Source organism: Cyprinodon variegatus, unplaced genomic scaffold, assembly GCF_000732505.1.
Source record: "Cyprinodon variegatus isolate N-32 unplaced genomic scaffold, C_variegatus-1.0 Scaffold340, whole genome shotgun sequence".
Taxonomy (NCBI): Eukaryota; Metazoa; Chordata; class Actinopteri; order Cyprinodontiformes; family Cyprinodontidae; genus Cyprinodon; species Cyprinodon variegatus.
This window is the reverse complement of record NW_015150793.1, coordinates 433,467-457,265: the sequence shown is the minus strand read 5'-3', so window position 1 is coordinate 457,265 and position 23,799 is coordinate 433,467. Positions and strand designations below refer to the sequence as shown.

Genomic DNA, 23,799 nt, shown 5'->3' with positions numbered 1-23,799 from the left:
ATGAAACAAATTGGGATCGAACCTTTAAGTAGTTTTTTTTCTTACTTCTGGTGTCTGGGTGGCTGGACTATGTAAGATGGTGGGAAAACTACAGTGCAAAAAAAGGGCTGGACTCAAAGGTTGTCCTTGTCTGTCCCTATTGAATGACATGTAAGATCTTAAATGAGAAAAAAGCTTTTTTGTTTTAGATCTAATCAGTAATATGTTAATATTAAAAATATTACATCTATATACATAGGGGACCAATCTCAAAGCTTAGTTCACTTATTTCTTTGGCCGATTTCTCTATACCCTGAATATAAGCAGAAATCTTCTATGATTCCTTTCTATAAAAGTTTGCTTTAATATAAAACCACTATCTAGATTTTGTACAATATATGCATTTTTTTCCCACGATGGGACATTTTCTCTCTGCACTCCCAATAAGCAGCCTCTACACCCTCTGCCGTCCCCACAACACACACACACATGCATGCATGCACGGCTGTGCTACTTTAATGAGTGTATCACAGAACAAAGCTGATAAAAATGCATGCCCTGGCTCAGGCTTTCAAAAGGGAATAAGAAATAGGCCTCTGTGCAGCCATGCAGCATACTTAATCACTTCTCACAGCTCATGCACCTTGCATACTTTCAAATACTGTACAGGAATTGCACAGTTAAACACAAATATACCAGTTACATTTGTAAACAGAGACCCTAAAAGCTGCAAATATGCAGATTTTTCTGTGTTTTGTACGATTGTGGGAATCATATTTAATTAATTCTTCTAACTTTTACCTGAATAATTTGCCAGTTCCTTCCTTATCTTTTATTAAATAAAATAAAATAAAATCATTTCTCATTTTTTGTGCGAGACTTTTGTCTCTTCTTTGTCTTTATTGCTTCATTTGAACTTTTAGGGTATAATATTTGACTGCCCTGTTAGTTTCTTCTCTGTTTTAAACCAGGTTTCTTTTCTACAAGCATTTCTGTTCTTGCTGTTACATTCTCTACCGCCAGGGGGCAGTGGCACCACATTAATATTTGAGGGTGATTTAAGTTGTCAGTCTTTGTTCCTTTTGGAGAAACTTCTCCAGAAGGAATAATCATGGGGGTGAGTTACATATCAATAAAACCTGATGATTGATGAAGGTTTAAGGAGTGGAGAACATTTTGTTATTAATGTCACTCTGTTGTCTTTTTATAATAACTGCAGAGGTTTTTTTTTTCTTTGTAAAGAGGTGGTGTGTTGACACACTATTATAGCAGGATGGTAATTTACCTTGGGTGTGTATTTGTGTGCTACATGCACAAGGTGTGTGTGTGTGTGTGTGTGTGTATGAAAGTACACTTGCATCAGAGGCTGTCACTCAGCTGTAATTAGGAAGAGTCTCTCCTGCTGTCCTCTGACAGGCTTTGAATTTACCTTGCAAATACTGTGCAAATTTAGTGTGCTTGTGTGTGTGTGTCGTCACTCCTATGGCATATTTGATCAGCTGTTAAATGTTTCAGCTAATAGGCCCCTCTGCTGTGTTCCTTTTTATATACAAATATTTTGGAATCAGTTCATTTTGGGGTTTATTATGCATGTTGCTTTATGTGTCCATCTGTGTAGCTGTGAGTGAGTCTGTTGAAGAAGCTGTGTATGTGTCCATGACAGACAGTGGGAGTCGGAGCACGGGACGAGGGGGGCTTTGTGTGATGTTTAGAGTGGGGATCACATATAGCCTGGGGGTAGGTGAACCCACTGTAAACAATAGATCTGACAGAATCTAGACCTTCACATCTTCAACCTTGTATGTGTCCATGAATTTGTGCATGTTGTGTTGCTTGTGTAGGAGTGCGTAGACCTGAGTGCAAGGCCACTGAAGGCCAGAGAGGACCCCAGGGCAGACTGGTCTTTCTGACAAGGCGTCTTTGTGCTTTTCTTTCTCCAGAGTGTTCTTCGTGTTTAAGGTGAAGAAGAGCCACCATGAGTTTTACCTCGTGAGATCCTGCGTAGCGGAAGATAGAAGACAGACAGGTAAGATGAAATCATGTGGAACTCTAACACATGTTTATGTTGATCTACTTTGTCTCTGGTTGTTGATTCATCTGCAAACGCTGTTAAAATAGCTATAACCGTGTTAGAACTACTCTATAAATGTCTGCCCATTGTTCTTTGTGTAACAGCTGAAGCACAGTCATAATGGATGTAAATTCAATGTGGGAATATTAATCCTAATCGTCTTGCTACAGGTTCTTAGCTGGGTTTGATTATGAACTTTGACTGGGCCATATGATGGCAGAGACATTGATCCTTATTGTTCCATTGTTGTTCCAGATGTGTGTTTAGGGTTGACCTCCGTCTGGAAGATGAACCTCAGCGCTGCATTCTGTTGCCTCTAACATGGTTTCCTCTGTTTTTTGGTTAGGCCTAGAATTAATCATTTGCCTGGCATTTGTATTTAAAATTTGCGAATGGACAATGAGATAAGTATCACTAAAAAGAAAATATAAGGCGTTTTAAACGAGATATTGGGTTTGAAAAATATAGTTTATTTGCTTTTATTTACATACTATTTAAAAAACGTACACTCAAGAGTTATATGTTTTCTATGTTGCTAGTGGGAGAAAATTTTTGTTTTATCTGATTCAGCTTGTGTTTTGACATATTTTCTTTACTGTTCCAAAGTATTTTAGGTTTCAATACAGGTCAACAATAAGGAAATCATAAAATTTGGACATCATGGGTCTTAACCAATAGACCCATGACCAAATATTGACTTGCTACCGAGTGGTTGGGGGCTCCTGCTCAATGTGAGCTCCTTCAGTTTTAAAATGCTTCTTTAATTAATGTACTCAATTACTGGTGGATGGTCACGTCTTGATAGGTTTGTAGTTGTACCTGACTCATGGGATTTTCAAATGATGGATTGAACAGTGCTCTAAGAAATGTCGAAACCGTTAGATATAACCTAAGACACTTTTTCATGCACTTTTCCTCTGACCTCTTCTTTGTGCTCCTGGATCTTCATTAGACCCTTAATGTTCTCTAACAAACCTCTGAGGTCTTCACAGAACATTAATTAATTTAGGACATGCATTAAAATAAACAAAACAAAGAAAAGGAAATAAAAACAAACTCGGTTACCTTGTCATTTATTCATAAAAAATACTTATTTTAGTAAAAATAACAGTGACTGTGTAGTATTACTTATGTGGGTTTTTCTTTCAATGACCAGGGACATTTTATTTTAACTATATCACTCCCACAAGTAGATCTGAAAATTTTACCCCAACATGACTTGAAAACAAAAACCCCAAAGAAATGCCAATGCTGATTGTTTAGCTGAACATTCTTTGACAGCCGCTGTAGACGTGTAAGGTTGAAACAAGGGTTTCCTCAGGTCACGTCTGTTTTTAAGTTTGTATTTTCTTCTTCTGACCTTTGCCAGCTAACCTCTAACATTGTTGAGAAAAGCTGCATTTGTGTTGTTTTCTAGGCTTTTCTTCAATTTCTCATACTCTCCTTTTTACCCTCTTTGCCCCCGACCCCCTCTCTCTCAGGATGAAGCTGAGGGGAAGGTCAGCATGGCCTTGGCAGGTGGCCTTCCTTGTTGCCTTGGTGATGCTCTGGGTTGATCCAGTGTCCGCCGGCAACCGTAATCATCGGGGATCCACAGGTACACAGGGTTTTGCCCTGAATCCCCCTTCCTCCACCATGAGAGGTTAATTACACTGTCATTTCAGAGGTATAACACATGTTCCCTCACCCCGACGCATGCTCGCCAGCCTACATCATGGAGGAGGGGTCTGGTTGAAGATGTTTTGCTCATTTCTTCCCTCTGACAGAATATACCCAAGACAAGGACTCATATTTGGCTCAATGCAACAAAACAGCTTCTGTTTGAGTGATACAGAGTACACTGATACACACATAGCACTTAAACTGTCAGAAACTGTCAACACAAACATATCAGTTTGGGTGAGATCTCATCTATTCACAGTGTAGATGTGAAACATTTTCATAGTCAGTGCCATTCTCAAGGACTCTCACTCCTTCGGTGGTACCACATGATTAAGTGTCTCTCATAAGGAGTAAAGGCCCTGAACTCACAGTTATCAACTAATCATGTTTGCCATGGAAGTTTAAATTAGTTTAGATATTTAGTCATTTTCAAAAGTGTTCATGCTTATTGAATATTTTTCACATTGAGCCCAAAAACAACCTCTAACATCAGTTAGAAATGGAAATCCTAAAAGTATTTATATGCATTCACCACACAATTCCCTGATCCACTTAAGAATGGCTAGTCCACTCAAATTGCCATCATAAACGAATAGAGTTTCCCAGTGTGTGATTTAATTTGATATAAAAACAGCCGATCTGTGAAGGCCTCAGGAGTATGTTAAAGAAACAACATCATTAAAATCAAGGGAGACAGCAGACAGCTCAGCTCAGGGAGAAGCTGTGAAGTATAAAAGAGAGTTAGATTTTAAAGTAATACCTCAAGCGTCTAACGTCTCACTCAGCCCTGTTGAACTTGTCATGTGGAAATGGAAAGCCTTTGCTTCAAATGTAGACATCTAGGGACATGGAAGTCCACCATATAAACTAAAAGGCTGGGCAAAACGAGCTCTGTATAGACAGACAGCTAAGGTGCCAGTGCTAACTCTGGAGGAGATGCTGATATTCACAGCTCAGGTGAAAAACAATCGATTGGGTGGACAGCAACAGTATTAGCAGTGCTGTCAAATATCTGCCCTGAATGCAAGAGGGGAACTGTTCAAGGCAGCTACTGTAAGGTTTGCCAAATTACCGTTTGTCACTTGTCACTTAATGAATGTGGAACGGTTATTCTCTGTAAATCATTGTAGTTCTCCCCCCACCAAAAACACCCAAAACAAACACAACTTGACCAAACCCAAATACTTCTTCTTTTTATCATGTCTGTGAGGATGACTCCAGGGACAGTTAGTGCTGAGTCACACCGACACCATTGCTGAAACCTGCTAAGTCCCCTCTTCCTCACTCTTAATTACAACAGTTTCCTTAATTATCTCCCAATTTCTCCACTTTTACTGCTTGTGTTTTGCAGGGTGACCTTTATATGGCACAGAAATGCTACCAGCATCCCGTCCTTTCAGGCGAGCGATTGTGTTAGTTTCCTTTTAAGTGAAGAAAGAAGGCAGCCTGCTTACGGCAGGGACACAACTAATTACAGGCTCTGTGGATTGTGAAGGTCAGCATCATCCCCTGCCCCCTCCTCATTTCACACTTGCTGAGAAACAAGATATCTTGCACACAAACGCACTGCAGCTTTTTTATTTGATGGTCAACCCTAATTAGTGAAGGCTTAAGACCTGTTGGCTGTGAATATCAATATCACACACATAACTCAGTTTGAGGGAAAAATAGTAATTGGGTGAATGTTATTGCTGCCAGATACATTTTTAGGGAATTTAACCACTTCTGCTGCTGTTTAGTTAGCTGATTAGTGGGACGTTCATGATCAATTTGGATGTTGTACCTCAAATCACCACAGAGTGGCTCTGTAGGTCAAAGAATGCATCAAATGATGAACATACAACACATTTTTAAAATGTTAATTTCACTCACATTGTCGTTCTCAATGACAATCTACATTTTACTAAATATCTATTAACAAACCAAAACATAATGAAAATATTTGTAATTTTAACTCCTAATATTTCTGCAATTTAAAGTGTCCCTGCTCCTTGTTAAGGCAGGCGGAGAGATTATGGAAAAAGTGATTGGAAGATTTTTTCTTCCAGTTTGCTATATATATATTTTATAGTTTTTTATGAATCAGCACTGAAGGGCATACGATGCAACCTCTGATCTCCTTATCTCCCTTTCACTTTAAATAATATAACATTTAGCACACAAAGATGAAAAACTGAGCTAAATGTATTACTTTTACTGAACATGTAAAGCTTAGTGCACACATAAATAAAAGACTCTGCAAAATGCTAGAAAAACATGCATTTATCTTCTATAAAGCTCTCTAAGTTGCATTTACTGGGTAAATTATCTGCTTTGTGATAAAATCGAACGAACACAAAGAAACATAAAGAAACCATCATAGGAAAACTTTAAATAGGAGATTGTAAGACAAGAAAATGAACAAATGAACGCAAGCAGCTCAATCTTAACATTTTTGAATCCTCATTTAAAAGAAATTGAAAGTCTCCAACAATAACAAATTTACTTTGTGTACTCAACTTAGTTGATCAGAGTTAAAGAAATGTCCAATTAGTAAAATAACTTATAAATATAACCTGACACAGGGGGCCATTTCCCCTGGATAATGGCCATATGTCAATTTTTTTTTTCCTTCATTACAAGCGGTGAGTATAATTGTGCTTAAAAATGGCATTTTATTGATACGAAAATAAACAACTTTTAGACCCTATCTAAATACCCACCGATTGTTGTATGTCCTGTATGGAGAAACCTTTGCTGTCAAAATAAACTCTTGGACTCCTGGAGTCCACTCGGACTTTAGGTGTAACTGAGTGGTTTGGTTACATCAGGTAAAAATTTAAGCTTTGCTCCTGGTGGGTTTTCTGTGAAATAAAGGTGGGAAATCATCTAATGTCTAGAGTTAAGTATCATAGGAGCTCTGTCGGGTTATTTCTTATCCAAAGGCTCTAGGACCTGCTATGCACACGGCACCATTAAGATTTTTCACCTCTACCAGAAAATCAAACCTTAATGCTCATTACTTTGTTCTGTAGGATAATGTTAGAGAACATTTTACCAAGTCAGCACAGAAATACCCCACTGGACTTTATGGTCACATCAGAAAGCCGGTGGGCTTAGCTACATAGATGACAGAATAAGAGGCTCTCAATTGGAAAGTTACATTTTTCCTAACACTTTAAAGAAGGATTATGCAACTGCATTAAAAGATTAATTTATTAGCCTGTATTCCTGGTATTTTTTTTTTTTTCACAGCTCTGAAAACCAAGCCCCTCTACAGCATTTACTATTTAATAATGTAATTAGAATGCTTGTTTCCTGGAACCCCTTTATCTGAGTCAATTTCTTGGAAGCACAAGTTCTTTCCTCATCTTTTAAAGTGATCATTTCACATCATATTTTTGCATTTTTAATGTAAGTTTCCGAGTTAAGTATGTCGTCCATCTGGCATTCCATCTATTTAATGAATTTTGCATGAAAGTTGGTATTATTCCCTTATGGCTTTTTGTAAGGAATAAATACAAAGTTAAAAAGGTCAAGTGAGCCCATTTCCCTGATATGTATCTTGTACAGCAGCACTTGGTGCTACCTGCAGCCTGTAATGAAAATTAGCAGAAACTAGGGTAGCTTAATGCAGGCCTGTAGAACACAGATAGTGTCTGGAGGATTGATAAACTGTGGAAAAAAAAGGTGGAGAAATAATGGAACAAAGAAGGGAAACATGTGAAATAGTTAAAGACAATGACTACAACCAAAAAGAAGGACATAGCTGTATTAAAACTAATCTGTTTATATCTGCATGGATGTAACCATATCACCTCCTAGATTTGGATTTCAGGACCTCAGACAGTTGCCTGATACCTGCCCTTTCTCAGCTATAGACATGCTTGTCTGGAATTGACTGGGGGAAAGACATCGCTTTTTTGATAAATTGTACAATTCTCTTGCTTGTCTGTGCCTGTCAGAATACATCAGTCGCCTGACTAACCCATCAGTTCAAGGCAGCCTAAATGCCCAGCTATTGTTACACCCCCCACCTCCGTCCACACCGCCTGCTGCAGGAATAGAAGCATTTAGCCATGCTTGAAAAGTCTTTTCATCTCAGCATGTAGGGCTCTATTACACTGATATGGCCATAACAGAATGCTTTAAAGGCAACATTGAGACATTCGACACACTGTTAGTTTGTGTACATAGCTGGGAGCTGAATGCTTAACACATAAATCTTTAGTAGATGAGGGGTGAGAGGCAGCAGGGTGTTGATATAGAAGGTAAAACCGTGGGGTTTATCATTAAGCCTCAGCATTTCTGCTGGTATTATAATTCACACTTCTCGCTTTTCCTTAACGTAGTGTGAAGACTTTTCACCACTCACTGAGAATTTACCTTTAATGCATACACACACAAACTGAATTCAAAATCGATTTAAATCTCTACTTTAAAAACAAGCTCAAAATAAAAGAAAGCTGTTTTTTTGTATGTCTGACAAGAAAACACTCTGAAGGCAGTTATACATCAGGATCACAGTGGGATAGTGACTTAACTAATCTATGGATGAAAGGTGGGGTACACCCTGGACAGACTAACAGAGCTGCACTGAAAAACACAAACATTCACACTCATGCTCTCACCCAAGGGCAATTTAGAGCCCTCACTTGACTTTATAGTTTAATCGTTGACTTAATGATTTTTTGCTTTGTGAGAGAAGCCAGTGTACCCAGAAAGATACCATACATGCACATGGAAGACATGCAAAGTCCATGTAGAAGGACCCAAGGCAGGATTACATGTTACAGACTGCTCCACCAATACAGGTCCCAATCAGCACAACACAGTTATAGAAGAATATAGAGAATGCAAACAGAAGTTATAGATATGGAGGAAGACATTTTGAGCAGAGAAATTCAGTATGTCATTAACATCACCTTTGGTTAACTGTTTTGGATATTTACACCAAGTCTAATTACAGGTGCTAATATCTGACTATCTTTAAAATAATATTCTATCAAGAGCTTTCTATAAAGGAGCCTGACCTTATGTAAAGACAGTAAATTCCCCCTTAAACCTAACAGCCTTGTTGGCTGCCATTAAGAGACAGCAATAACTGGCAATGGATCTTTTAAATCCATATTGAGGAATTTTTTGTTTACTCTTTAATTGTGGATTGTTTTCCAGTATGACCTGCCTATTCAAGTTCATATAAGGTTATTCAGATCCAAACGTACGGCACAGATGAAAACCCTTTTTTACGTTTTTGAACCATTCAGAGATGGACTTTTTCTTTTTTTTTTCTTTTCCAGCTCTTTATTGTCATTACACAGTCACAAGTACAGAGAAATGAAATGAACTCTCTACATTTAACCAATCCCCTTGGGGAGCAGTGGGCTGCTATTGTGCGGCGCCCTGCAGAGCAGTCTGGCGTTACGGGTCTTGTTTAGGGACCCAGAGTGGCAGTCTGTGGGTGTGGGGCTTGAAATCAGATCCTCACGCCATGCCTCCTGGTGTGCTGTTGAGCTGCCTGTTTGTCCTTAAGCATAACTTCAGAAAATGAGTTAATATTCAGAATTTTCTTGTAGGCAACAGAATTTTTGCTTTATTCAGTTCCAGTAAGACACCAAAATTCAGGCAGATGCAATTAAATTATAACAAAGGACCAGGTGGGTTCATGCAGCCTTTGTTTCTCTGTCTAAATTAGATCAAAATGTTAAAAACTCTTTTTGTATTCAGTCAGATAGGCTTTGTTCAATTTTAAAGCTTGTTTCATGATCTGACATAAGAAAAACACTACAAAATTACAAATGAGAGAAAATCTTTTTCACAACACTGTATAAAGATTTGGAACCTAATGGCTTTGACTAAAACATAGTGTTATGTAAAATTTTGTGTTGCTCCTGCTGGCAATGTTTTTATCCTAAAAGATTCTATGCTAAGGCTAGCATGCAGCCTTTGACTGGAATCGGTCCAATGGTATGCTTTATTTTATGTGGGAAAATTAAAGAACTATCTGTTCAGACTTTGTGAAGTTTGTGACACAAAAGTTGTACAATTTTTTTTATTTTTTATAATTTCCTTTATTTACCAGGTAGCCTAAACCCTGTTGAGATCTGGATCTCATTTTCATTGGGGACCTGGGCAGAGATCTGACATACACTACAACTTGGTTACAAAAATAAAACCAATTAATACATATGCACAAATATAAAACAATAAAAGCTATTTAAAAGATGTGACACTGTTTCATAGAAGCTAGTTGTCTATCTTTAAGAACCGCTCGAAATAAGTCCAATGAAATAGTGTCCGACATCTTGAGCTCAGACTGGAGCTGATTTCACGCTGTAGGAGCCAACACAAAACAATAGTTTCTTTGAAAATCTGGATTTTTTAAATAAATAAAAAAAAAGGGTCTGTAAAAGAGTTTTGTGACAATGTCCGGAAATTTATAAAACTAGTAGTTGAACGGCTTGCTGGGAGTAAAGCTGACATAAATCTCTAATAGTATGAGACCAACAGATATCTATATTTTGATGTGTTTAGTCAGAGACTCATTTACCGGTAAAAATGATTAGTAGCTCAAGAGACCCTGTCATTGCTTGTTCCTTTTGAGTAGTCTCTCTGACTTGTAAGCCTAAAAATAATAATAAAAATTTTTTCTAGATGTATAGATATTATAAAATACTAGATCAGTGTTAGAAAAAACTCTGCAAAATACAGTTTATTTTAATGACCAGTTTGCCAAATTCTGCATAATAATATATCTCTTATAACTGATGTATTGATGTATTGTGTGTTTACCTTTTCTATTTTTATTATTAAGAACAAAGTATTAATTCTAAAAAATAGTGACTGATAGTAATTAAGATTCCTTAACAAGGAACGTGCTGAGAACATGCTGTACAGAAAGCAATATGTTTATGTCTACATGACTTTAACTCTGTTGTAATATTCCTAGCTAGAATTTTTTACATGTAAAAAGCTCTTTTTCTGGTTATTCATGTTGGTCATTATTTTTCATTAAAAGGTTATCTGTGCTTGTTTGCAAATGCACGGAACATGTAGGGTTGTGTGGAGGTTTTCAGAGCACCCAAATGCAGAGTCGGACGCTAAAGTGTTTTTTGGAAGATTTAATGAAAAAACGCAAAAATACAAAATCCAAAGTCCAGAACTGATCGACATGTAAAACTCAAGAACCAAAAAAGCTAAGAGACAAGAGGGAAGGTTAAACCAAAGAAAATGATGAGAATCCAGCAAAGAGTAAGTGAACAGGAGTGTATATATGGGAGACAGAAACATTGGGAGGACTAATTAGCTGATAGAGAGCAGGTGTAGAAAGAAGTAAGGTAAGGGAAAGGAGACTGGCACAAAAGGGCAACAGAGGGTAACTTGAAAAATAAAAAAGCAAAGTGTAACTGAAAACTTAAAAGAAACTTAAACAGAAGTCCACAGAGGGAACAATCATGACAGAAAAAGCCTTGCATCAACCCTACATACCTGCCATGAGTATAAGCCCTCACTTAAACTTAATTACAGATAATTTTATTCTAATAGTTATTACTTTTGTATAATTTTGAGGTTAGATTCTGTTGTACAAAAAAAATTAAGCTCCTCGTTTTTTTGCCACTGCACATACATGAATAATAATGCAGAAGGTTTTTTTTTTTATTAGGCAGCAAACTTGAGTAAATATGCAGTATATACAGATAAGCTATTTTTCATTAAAGTTTGTTTGACTTCTTACTGATGTAAAAAGCATTCTAATTTCTTAAAAAAAAAAGGAATTTGAGTGTCCTTTTCAAACTGGCCATGAGACACAGCATGTTTATTTACTTGAAGAGCATCTAGGATGTTATTTATTTATTATTTTCATCAAGCTTCATCTGTACCTCTTAAGAAAACCCAGTAAACGTACACATTTTTCCTCTCTCCGCTCAGTGTTGTCCCCCAAGCAACAGAGAGCCTTTTTTCTATAAAGAAGCATCTAGGTTGTTTCCACATCGTACACCTGCCTGTATTTGCTTCATTTGCATTAATACATGCTTTGTTGTTGTTTTAATTACTCTGCAAACTGTGGCCTGATTAAAAAATGCATAAATAAAAGTATGTGATGTTTTTTTCCATCTGCTGTTCACATATTATACATTTGAAAGGAATATCTTGTTTTAACATAAAATTAGTTTCTGTTTAAAGGCTATGAGCCATTAATAATTGTAACCCCAAAAGATAACTCTCTTGGCGTCTTCACATGTTTTTAATCCAGATTAATTGGTCCTGCAGGATGAGGCTGATGACTCGGAGACGTCATTTATTCAAAATTAGTTTTTTAATATATTTTATCCATTTGATATAATTTCAGGGAAAGAGTATTCATGGCCCATCACTTATTAGGTCTATTTCAAGAAAAATGTAACCCGTTTTGTCTCTAGCAGTGGAGTCTTGTGCAGTGAGTATATGTGTTATGAATGTTTTTTCATGGGAAATTGTACCTGCTCAAACCAGGTCTGTCATAATCACTCTGTTGGTGATTATTGGCTCTTGCATATTTATCCTATGTATCCATATATTCTCTATTAGAAATGTTTATGGTGAAATCCAGTTCCTTCTCCCTTGCCCATCTGTGGTAAATTATAACCATGTAGGTACATCAGATACACTTTATTAATAAAACAGGTGTCAAGATCATCAAGTTCTTAACAGAGGAAAACTAAAAGCATTAAATATCATTGCATTCATATGAATATATTCAATCAATGTAAAAAGATTAGTTTTTGGTTGCATTTTGAAACGCTGACCTTAATTCAAGCTTAAAAGGTCCTGGGGTTACTGATGAGAGGGTCCTGTGGTCTTCAGTATTCAGCCTCTTTTGTGGTACACCTAGTGGCTGTGGACACAGAATTGTGTGACCCACTGAGGAGGATGTGCAAATCTTAAAGTTCCAGCTGTGTTGGGATGTAAGAAATCTTTGAAAATTTGGTAAGAAGTCTGTACAACCTGCAGATGGTCCAATTGCTCGTTGTGCAGGTGAAAAAGAATTGACAGTATTTTCATATCAAAGACATAAATGCACAAATAACCAATACCTGTTTTGGTTGTGAAATAGCAATTCAATAGATATATCTGCATGGCACATATGCCACCTTGTGACAGTTTTACATGGCTGCATTCAATCTATAATCTGTCATGTAATTCATCCATTGTTTAATCTTCCATATTGGTATAACAGAATCATATTTCAAGTTCTTAGTGTTGTCATGTTGTAAATAAGTAAATATTGTCAGAACAGTTGAGATCAAAATCATTGTATAAGTGTTTAACTCATTATGAAGAGAATGCCTCTTCCTTTATTTATCTCTTCGTCTTTTTAGGTTACTTCAAAAATCACATTTTGATATATTTTATACATCCCCAGCACAGCAGAACTACACATTTTATTTCTCCATGATGGTGTAGCCGACTTTCAATTCTACAAAAATGCAGAAGTTTTTCAGTCCCCATTATTCTGCTACTTATGTGTATGAAAGACTGTATACATTTTACAAATATTTCACAGGTCATTTTGGTTAAATCACATTGTTACACATTGCAAACACAGAACCATAAAAGCACATCAAACTGCTTCACATTTCCTTTTTTCATATTGGTAGTTTAGACTCCCGGCTCCCCTGATCTGACTGTGGTGACACATCTCTTCTTCATCTGGTCCACACAGTCACTAGTATGTTTTATCCTAATGCTTTACTATTTAATTATAAGGATATCTACAATAATTCTTTTTGGGAAAACAAGGTTTATTTCACCTCACACGACAGATATAAATAAATGTGGAAAAAGTGCTCTCTAAAAAGTTAACCCAGCTCAAATTTAAATTCATTTCTTGAATAGGTAACAAGTAATGGAATCAACTTGACTTATCTTAATTTATGTGGTTTATAAGTTGCCAAGTTGTATAGGTTAAGTTGGGCAAACTTAATTAGTCATTACCAGTGGAGGTAATTAATTGTAGTTGGACCTGCATTCTCTTTGTAGACTAACTTATTTCAGAATGCACTGTATTTATCCTGTTTTTCTAGCTGGTTATTATCTTTAAACAGAGCCTAACTTTTAAAAGTCTGAGCCATCCCTCCAAACTACCAACAGCTCCATCCCAGGTCTGAAGCAGGCGATCATTACAGGAGACCTGATCACCTTCTGACCTCATTATTGCAGCTAAAGACGTGCTGCTCTTTGTTCTTTCTGCTGGATGTGGCACCTTCTCCCTGCACCTGGTTGACTTTATCTCCGCTCTTCTTTTTTTCCTACTAACAGGCTGCTTTTTTCAATGGGGACTGAGCAATTTTATTCAGCTAGAGTTCTATGAAAGCAAGGGAATTAAATTTCAGTTAGGAGCAATTATGATAACGGATTAAACAAGGGGAGCTAATTGTGGTGGATTTACTTTAATTTCTTACTTTGTTACTCTGAGCTTTAACTGTGGTATTAATAATGCAATTACAGTTGTTCTTATAGTTGTTGTGTTCTGGTGTTTTGTACGTTCTTTTTTTTCCCAGTTTTTTCATTTCATCAGTGGATAGAGGCTTTATGTTTGCAGGAGTGTGTGTTGGGTAATCTGGCAGCTTCTCCAGCCTCAGGAGGGCCTGAGTCCGAGGAGTGAGGGAAATGAAAGTGGAGGGATGATAGTGGAGGGGGGCACCCTCAGAGAGCCAGGGATCATTGATGGGGCTCTCTGGAGAGAAGAACAAACAAACTTTAAATCAGAAAGGATGAGAGGGGCCATGGCCTGCAGAAATAGAACCCTAACAGTGTGTGTGTGTGTGTGTGTGTGTGTGTGTGTTTGTGTGTGTGTCTACAAGCTCCTTGTTTTGTGTGTTTGGGTGCACTTTCTGTGTGTGCCTGCACAGCTCATTCAGCTGAGTGTGAAAAGTTTCACAGTCTGTGTAAAGTCACGTAGATAAATGAAATCGGGGCTTATGGTACAGTATAAGCAAGGTTTTTCCAGGGGTGTAAAGAGGCTTATAGGTAGCTAGTAATGTCGCCAGGAGGGTTTGCTGTGCTCGCAGAAAGGTGCCTGAAACTCTTAGGATCGCACAACAAGCTTTGCAAGGGAAGATAAGGCAGCTGCAAACCATTCTGGAGCCATAAGCAAAGATTAGATCCGCTAAAAATTTTGCCCAACAGAAAACACAGTCGCCAGGCATAAAAGTATTTTCCCTGGGGAAGTCAGCTGTTTAATATACTGAATGAAACATAACCCCAGTGCCAACATTATTTAGTCAGACATTCATATTGAACATGTTTACACATTACTTTAAAGGATTTTAAAGTTCATACTCTGTTCCAAGCAGATGTTTACTTACTTATTGACTGCTCTATTATCAATTTTAAAGTATTGCATTTTAAAATCAAACCTTATATTTTTATATATTTTACATGTTTCCAATGGAGTTTTTTTGCAATTTATCTTAGTTGCATAGATTCAAGTCTCTGGGGTTGGAAGGCGCCCTTGCCATAAACCTCTATTTTTTAACTTTTCCCACAGTAACACAGTGCAAACCCAAATTGAGACCATGACTTGGCCACTCCAAAACATTCATATTATTTTCAGTCAAAAACAAACAATTTTTACATTATTGAAGTTATTGTATTTTTGCAATTATAACCCCCTTGATGTATCCCATGGATCTGAACATATTCCTTCTAAAGTTTGTTTACATTTCTAAGGTTTACAAACAATAATAATTCTATATGATTACGTACTGCACCATTCTTCCAATGTCTACAAATATCTGCAATATGACATATGTTTGACAAAATTACTTTGCAGAAATTTACATTGCAGACAACAATCCAAATAATTTCTTTAACAGTATCCTACTTTTTCCATTTAAAAAGCAGCTCTTATGTGTGTGTTTGCAGGGAGGTAGTTGTCCTTGTTGGCCCTTTCACAACAAAAGACTACCATCACATGTATAACTAGTATAAATAGATAATGTAAACAAAAGGGATATTAATGAATACATTCTTCATGAGACTAAATGGAATAATAAGCTATTTTAAAATCTGTTATGTGGATTACAGGGCTGGTTACATACTAACTACAATCACACCCTCACCCTAGATATCTGATTGTTTTACTTAAAATCCTTTATTTTATTGCACTAGCTTTGTTCTAAGCAGAAAAAAAAAACGAAGATAACAAATTAAAGCGGCAGGTCACCTAATATAAACCTGGTTAAAAGGGCATATATGACCATCAACCCTGACATCTGCTACTCTTTTGGTGCCAAATAAACTGTCATAAAATTTTATTGTTATCTTTCCACTTAAAAATATTGAACAGCAGGTTTCCTCTTGTTAAAAGAGAGTATATACTTTCCACTGATGTCAAGTGCATGCTTAGTGTGAGCTATTGCTGCAAAACAGGGTTAAAATGGAAAATCTTGATGAAGTCAACTACTCACTCTCTCCAAATGCTTGTTTAGGAGAAGGGAATGCTGCAAAGGCAATTACCTATAATTCATTGGATTTTCATAGCCATTTTTACTATTAAAACTAAAATTCACTTTTTTATCAACAGTGATAGAATAGGAACGTGTAACTGAGGATTAAATTAGTTGATTTTGTAAAGTACCTTGATATCACAGATGTTATAAAAAAGTACTATGTAAATGTGATTAACAAAATTGAACAGAATGTGTATAAGTTAAAGACCAAACTGTCCTCAACTTCAAAGTTTTATTTTGAAAACTGTATGTGTGACCATAGCAAGATAACGAACCTGGCATGATTTACGTAACTGGATCTGATCACTTTTACCTTAGTGAAAAAAATACCCTGCTCTTAGAAACTTTTGATCAGGGAAGGAGGTTAAAGAAAATGTTTGTATTATGTCGTGCAAAAAAGCAATTATTCTAAACATATGACCCTTGGATTCAGAGAGCATGCTGACACATTTTAATTGGAACAAAACAAACACAAAAAGTTAAATGGCACAAAAACATTTTCTGTCTTTTACAGGGAGGATCCTTTTATCTTTATAGGGGGCTTCTTTTTCACAGTGCTCCCCCTGAGGTGTTGCTCTCTTTGCATCCATCAGTTGGTTTACTTTTCTGAAAAAGATTTTTTTTTCATCATCTAATGCTGTTGTGTTCTCTCTCTCTGCACACAATGACAAAACCAGAGGTGCCTTTGAGGTGAAGTTAATGAGGCCACACTGCTGAGAAAAAAGGATAGCTAAAAAGTGTTTATTTGTTAATCAAATACTTAGCCTGGAATAAACCAAGGAGCTTAAATTCCCTGAAATTCTTCAACTTTTTTTAACGTAAAAAAATGCTCAGCTATCGGTACTTATAACAAGTACTGATTAGAATTGAATCTTTATGTGTTGCAGTAATTCACCAAATATCAAAGTCAATTTATATTTGTATATCTCTTTGCTGTCTTTCACAGTATCATACCAGGTGAAACAGGGCACATGTGAGGTGGTGGCCATCCATCGCTGCTGCAACAAGAATAAGATCGAGGAGCGCTCTCAAACCGTCAAGTGTTCCTGCTTTCCCGGGCAGGTGGCTGGGACGACCAGAGCCAGACCCTCCTGTGTGGAAGGTAAATAAATACGTGTGCTTTTCTTTATATTAATGGTGGAATAACTCTATCATTTTTCTCAAGCGTCACTCTGAAAGTGCTTGAGCCAGTTAGGATTTTTAGGGGTGAGAGGTAAGGCTGTCTGCCCTGGGTGTCCTTTTGTCATGGGGGGGGGGCGCTATCTTCCATAGAATAAAAGCATTAACAAACAATATAGGAGAATGTCAAAGTAGTTGTGGTGTATAACTGTTTGTGCAATATAATAAATATTGGTGGAGTCCAAAACACAGGTGGAGTGCTAAGGTTAAAAGCTACTTAACTTTTTTCAAGACATATTGATATTAATCGATTCATATTTTAATATTCAAATTTCAAAACAATTTTCGTCAGTAAAAATAATGATTACTTTATTCTGCAGTAGACAGAAAAAAAAAATTAAACAACTCCTCCTAATTCAGACTCAGTGGAACCTTCAAACATTGTTAAGAGCATTATAAGCTGATTAATACAGGCACTAAATAACTCCTGTGTTGCTTCAGAGGGTGTTTATGCTTCTGTCTTTTAGTTTAGGATAACATAGAACTTTGTATGAACCGTTGCACATATGGTAGACATTAATCGTGTCCCTGGGGGATTTTTTTTAACATGAAATGGAAAGTAATCATTGGGGCAGGTAATGGAAGCTCTGTCATTTCAGTTTTCTGCTTCTTTATGAAACTGTTTTGGATGTTCACATTTTAGACTAGAAAATGTTTATTCTTCTTTACCAGGGTGATTAATTATTTACACAGGATTTCTGATGCATAAGTTTTTCCTCTATTTTTACAACTTTCCATTATAAGGGAACCATTACAAAAATATGTCATATAAAACACTAACATCTTGTCTGACAATGTCTGACTCTAATGAATAAAACTGAACAATAGAAAGAAAAAAGGAATGACAGATAGTATGTGCAGCGTGGTCTTAACTTCAAATGTCAGTTGAGGTTTTCTTTCCTGACTTTATTTGTTATCCCCATGTACATCTGAGTTCTGTTATTACCATCTGATCCACATCGTTGTCTAAAACATTAAGTTGATGTTAGTTAGAGATGCTATTATAACCTCGGGTATGTCTAAAGTTTTTTTTTTTTGGCTTTTTTATTCGGACTGACCGGTTGAGTTGTCTAGGATATCCCCTGCCTTTTACTCAATGACCATGAGAAAGCAGCATCCCTCCAGATATTAAACAGGTTCAGAAAATGAATGGATAAAATAATGTAAACTAATGCATGATATCTTGTCTTCCACACATCATTCCCCGTGTGGCTAAAAAATAGCAATTAATAGTTAATATTTTTGGATTTTTTGAAGGAACCCATGAAAAACAGCACGGATTTCACATCGAAATGAAAAAATAAAATAAAATCGTAAAAGACATAACTACACTGGAAATCATCTAAAGGAAGTGTCTGCTGCTGTATACGATAAAATATCTACAGTATGTCACATGTAAGAATAATCAGGGACAGTGGTGGGGCAGAGGTTGTCAGAAATACTTTAAATACTTTAATAATCCCAGATGCATGTTTCTGTGCAGAGGCTTTGGTCCTCCATGCAACCATCACATGTTTGAATCTCGGCCTGATGACCTTTGCGACTTGTTTCTCCCCCTCTGAAAACAATGACCACAAGAACTTAAAAAATAAGTACGAATGATTAACTAGAGCAGAGGTTCCAGCATTCAGATTCATATTGGCTGCTTTTCAAAAAACACAGATAGCCTGAGTACATATTAGCAGGGTAACTTAACAAAGCAAGTTGTAAATTCCACAGCTTTTGCAACACACTAGTTGTAACTGTGACACCATTTCCAGACACAATCTTTAAATTCTGTGATAAATTAATAGAGCATGCATTGTTTTAGAGCAATGACACAATTGTAAATGACAATTTTATCTATGGTCTATTGAGTTTATTTCTTTCTATGCTGCACTGGCTTCATGCTATTCAATGAGAAAAATATTTCCCATCTGCAGTTTGTTGAAATTAACTCAAATGCATTATAAACAATAAGAGAAATCAGCTTAAAACAAAACAATAACGATTATTTAAATTGAAGTGTGAGAAATAATGCTGTATCTCACATATATATTGGAGAAAAAGAAGAGTCATAAAATTATAATAAACGACTAAATCAGAGCTGAAGCTGTTGTATAAATAAAACCAGACTAAATTCTCTCAAAGCTGCATTTGATGATAATAGTATGATTGCATAAATGACTGGAACAAACTAGATGGTGAAATTAATATATATTCAGCTTAAATGCCATAAATGACTGTGTTAAATGATATTGGTCTCATCTTCTATTAAACATACTTTAGGTTTTATTGAGGCTAGCTACCAGAACCATTCCACATTGTTAAGTTATCCATACAAACACATATATGTGCAACCCTGTCTCCTGATGTATGAATATGTGGCTGTGGAAATGACAAACAGACGGATGGAAGTCCTTGGTGGCTTCCATAGACTGCTGTTAAACCTGTTTGTCCTCTCCATGAGCTCCTTCTTGGAAAGAAACAAGCAGTGTCACTGACCCCTATCATCTGCAGACGCTCTGCAGAGATCAAGCCCACAAACAAAGACACCCACACACAGCATCAGCCAACCTGATCGAATCACGCTGCGATAGCCCCCCTGCCAGAGGAAGATACATGGTTGCCTCAGACTAGAGTGGAGCCAGTGACCCGCCAAAGCGCAGGGGTTATTCAAACTGTTTAGGTCAGCTGGAGAGGATGGAAACTGATTCAAAGCTCCCACTAGAGAGACTCTATCAGATTTTCAGTCGTCTGTTTTTGTGATTTTCTATGTGGGTGGAGAATCAGAATATTCTAACTTGAATTTAAAAATTATATATTTTTTCTTCATGGTTGATAAAAAAGTGTAATTATAAAAACTTAATAGTAAAATAATGATAATTAAATATATTCTCCTTTATGTCACTCAGGCAACAAAATTCATTCTCATTTTAATAATTTATTTTTTTCTAATGTGAACATGATATCTACATTTTAAATATAAAGCATTATAAACTGATAAATGGTTATATTTAACACCTTATTAAAATTATAGTAATAATCTGCTGCTGTCCAGGAGAAAAGGTCACCCATCCACATCCAGGCCTCCTTTAAGTCTTTACATTAATTATCTTGCTGTTCCTTTATTTGACCAGTAGGAGGAGCTTTCCACTCTATAATGGCTTTATCACCAGCATACCTGCTGCCTCATTTCTGTTGCACTGTTTTCAGGCAATAAAAAGAGTAGATTTGTTTTTTAACCTCTTTGATGAGTTCCTAGATGGGAACTGTTGCTTGATAATGATAAAATCGGGCAACCATGGCAGAGATGATTGGCTGGGTAATGAAAGTCAGGAGAAATAAGGAATTGCGTGAAACTTCACTAACCTCTCAGAATAGTCATTGCCACAGCCCTTTGCTTTTGTTTGTTCAAATCCAGGGCTTTGCTAAAAGGTAGAAATGACACCGATGATAAGCTAATAGGTTTACCATTTGATTGAACCTCACTCAGTAATAAACTTGTTTTGACGTTTTTAATGAACTTTTTCCCCTGACACCCAATTCTTACACAGAATCAGCACCCTTCTTTCACTTCTCTAGTTTGTATCTTATCTCTGGCATCCACCTCCTCTCACAGATTGAGGGCTCAGCAGTACTTAGCTATGCTGTGATTCACGTTTGACCTCTGAGTCTGGGGTAAAAACATCTCTCCTCATCCTTTTTATTCTAAAGCACACAAACACATGTTGATGGACACTCCTCAGCCTCTTGTTATTATTTCATTCTAACAGCTCAACAACATATGGATTAACACGATCCCCTCTCAGCAGGTGCTTTGTGTGGAAAAAGCTCCAGTGTAAATGGGGCTACATTATTGATGATGGGTGAAAAATGAGTAAACCTTTCTACTGCTTGCAGGCATGTGGTGCTGCACACTTTTTTTTTTTTATCACAACACTCTTGAAAACCTTTTTTTCTGTCCTTTTTCTGTTTCAACATTAGAGATGGTACTATGCGTGAGAATAATTACATTTTGTTGGAAAATCAACACCAATTTATATGAAAAAAGCACAAGTCTTAATGTCAATAGTTTGAAAAAAGTAGCTTTGGTAATATACAGAAAACTAGTGGTCAGTTAAATTATAGTAAATCAATCATTAGTAGTCAAATTTCTGCAGTGATAAATGATAAGGACTGATATAAATACTAGAGTCCACATTTATATACAATATACCGGTAATACGCAAATTCTACCTTATGTACATTTGTTCGGTAGAGAAACAATTCTCACAGTGATGCTAAATAATATTACTTACATGACTATTGCAATGCTATACACTATAAATTATACTGTTTGATATTACGATATTTTTCACTTTTCAAAATAGGAAAAGCAATAGACCATAACGTTTAAGTAACTCAGTGTCCTATGACAAGCTGGATGAAGAGCCATGGTTATCTTGCCAACGAACACAGTAAACAGAATAATAAAAGAGATCAAAGAAAAAAAAGGAAACTCCTCTGCCCCCATTTAAATCCCTAAAAGCCTGATTCAAGGGACACTAACATGCCATTATGGAGATAAGTGTCACCCTATAGTTTAAGGATAAGGCTGTTTTCACACCAGAGAACAAGTGGGGATTCGTTCCAGTTTATGTAATACTTTTGTTTGGTTCTTTGCGACTCAATAGCATTTCAATTCAGTTTATTTATAAAGAACCAATTCCCAACATGTGTCATCTCAAGGCACTTTACAGAGACATTTTAATCAGACCATACTGTCTGAAAGGTTTAACGTTTTTTATCTAAGGAAAACTAGCTGATTGCATAGAGTTTACTACACATGCTCCTCCTGGATGGGCATGTGGCAACATTTTGTCGTTGACTATAAGACAATCCCTCACACCAAGCCTGCATGCAGCAACAGTTAAGCGACAAATCTCTGAACCAGTGTTCATCTCAAAGATAAAGCTGCTATGATGTGGGAAAGCATAGAAAGCATAAAGTTAAAATTTGAGCAATAAATATTGCAGACTGGGAGATTCAAGATAGAATGAAGCAGAATGATGAAAAGTGTTCTTTATGTCCTCCACCAGCCTAAGGCTATAGCGGCATAACTACAGAGATAGCTCAAAATAACCTGAGTCACTCTAACTATAAACTTTATCAAAAAGAAAATTTTAAGCCTAGCCTTAAAAGCGGCAATACTCAACCTTTGAAAGCAACCAAAACTACTTGGAAAATATAAGGCATCTGTAACAGTTGCTTGCTTGGGGTGCCATCACAATAATTGTCTGAAGGAGAAAAGGCAGCAAACTATCCTACATTATGCTCTCTATCCAGGAGAAAAATGCAGCTCTACACATAATAAAGCAGAGAGGAAGATGTGCTGCAACAGTAACACAGATGCCAGCGAGCTCTCACAGCTATCTAAGTCTTAATCTATTTAAAGTAAACCAAACACCTCTGTTTTGAAAGTGCCCTTAAGTTAAGCTCATCTGCAACATAACCTTCAGATGAGTTTAGTGATAGGAAAAGGATGAATAAGTTAAAGACCCCAACTAATACCTGCAATTAATACTCATGGTAGAGGATCTGTGAGGCCATGTTTCAAGGACCCATGATATTTGTTTGTAGGGGACCATCTTGAAATTTTTGAAATATCAAAGAAACTCTACCAGAAAACGGAAAATTATTCTTTCAGCAGCATTATTATCAAAAAGGGATTCCCAGAAATCCAATCCTCTTTGTCAGTCCCCAAGCCTTAATCCTTTAGAAAACATGTGGGGTGAACTGAAGGGGAGAGAGCATAGGAGGGCCAGACCTCTCTCTTTCCAGCCTTGTGGAATTTTATAGCAGAGGAGTACATGCTGTCCTATTGGTAGAAGATGTCATACAAATAATTTACAGCACAGGTCACCCAGTACTGTATGAGCAGCATTTTGATTTTGTGACTCAAACTTAAAGGATTTTCTTTAATTGTTATGATTCTGCCTATTAAGACATCAATCTACTAGTTTTATTACTGTGCACACTATTTTTCCTGCAGTAGAGATGAGCTAAATTGAAGATCAAATAGAAAAGAGGGTTTAATAGTGTGTTGGTTGTCCACAGGTGATATCATTACAGAAGACATCAACTTCATGTATCAATCAGCTGTTGCTTATGACTGCTTTCCTTACTGACAAGCTTTTGTCCTTAGTTTTCCTCCAGTCTATTCTTGTTCTGCTGTCTCTGCTATCTCTTTTGGACAGTTTTCACAATGCTCTCTCCACCTGGGTTTTCCCCTCATGCATGCCTGGGTGCGTGCTGGCATGAAAATGTGAGCTTTGGCTATAGTGATGCAGTACGTTATTAAATCATTGCAGAAAAAGATGGATGCCGCTCTCCAGCTGCTTCTGTACTAAAGGATCACTGAGTGGAACTGTTATAAAGCCTTGAGGTGTTTATACCTCTGGGTCCATCCTTAGC

The 23,799-nt window shown here is 36.8% G+C and overlaps 1 protein-coding gene across 2 annotated transcripts in view; it reads left to right on the top strand.

The window, feature by feature from the left end:
* LOC107091500 (protein FAM19A4-like) overlaps positions 1–23,799 on the top strand; it is a 51,873-nt gene that overhangs the window by 11,605 nt on the left and 16,469 nt on the right. The window contains exons 2-4 of one of the 2 annotated variants that reach the window (XM_015385455.1): positions 1,920–2,005; positions 3,532–3,647; positions 17,132–17,287. In XM_015385455.1, coding sequence (XP_015240941.1) covers positions 3,533–3,647; positions 17,132–17,287 — 271 coding nt within the window. In that variant the 5' untranslated portion in view covers positions 1,920–2,005; position 3,532. Of the gene's footprint in view, positions 1–1,919; positions 2,006–3,531; positions 3,693–17,131; positions 17,288–23,799 lie in introns of both variants that reach the window. The other variant, XM_015385454.1, reaches the window with a different exon arrangement.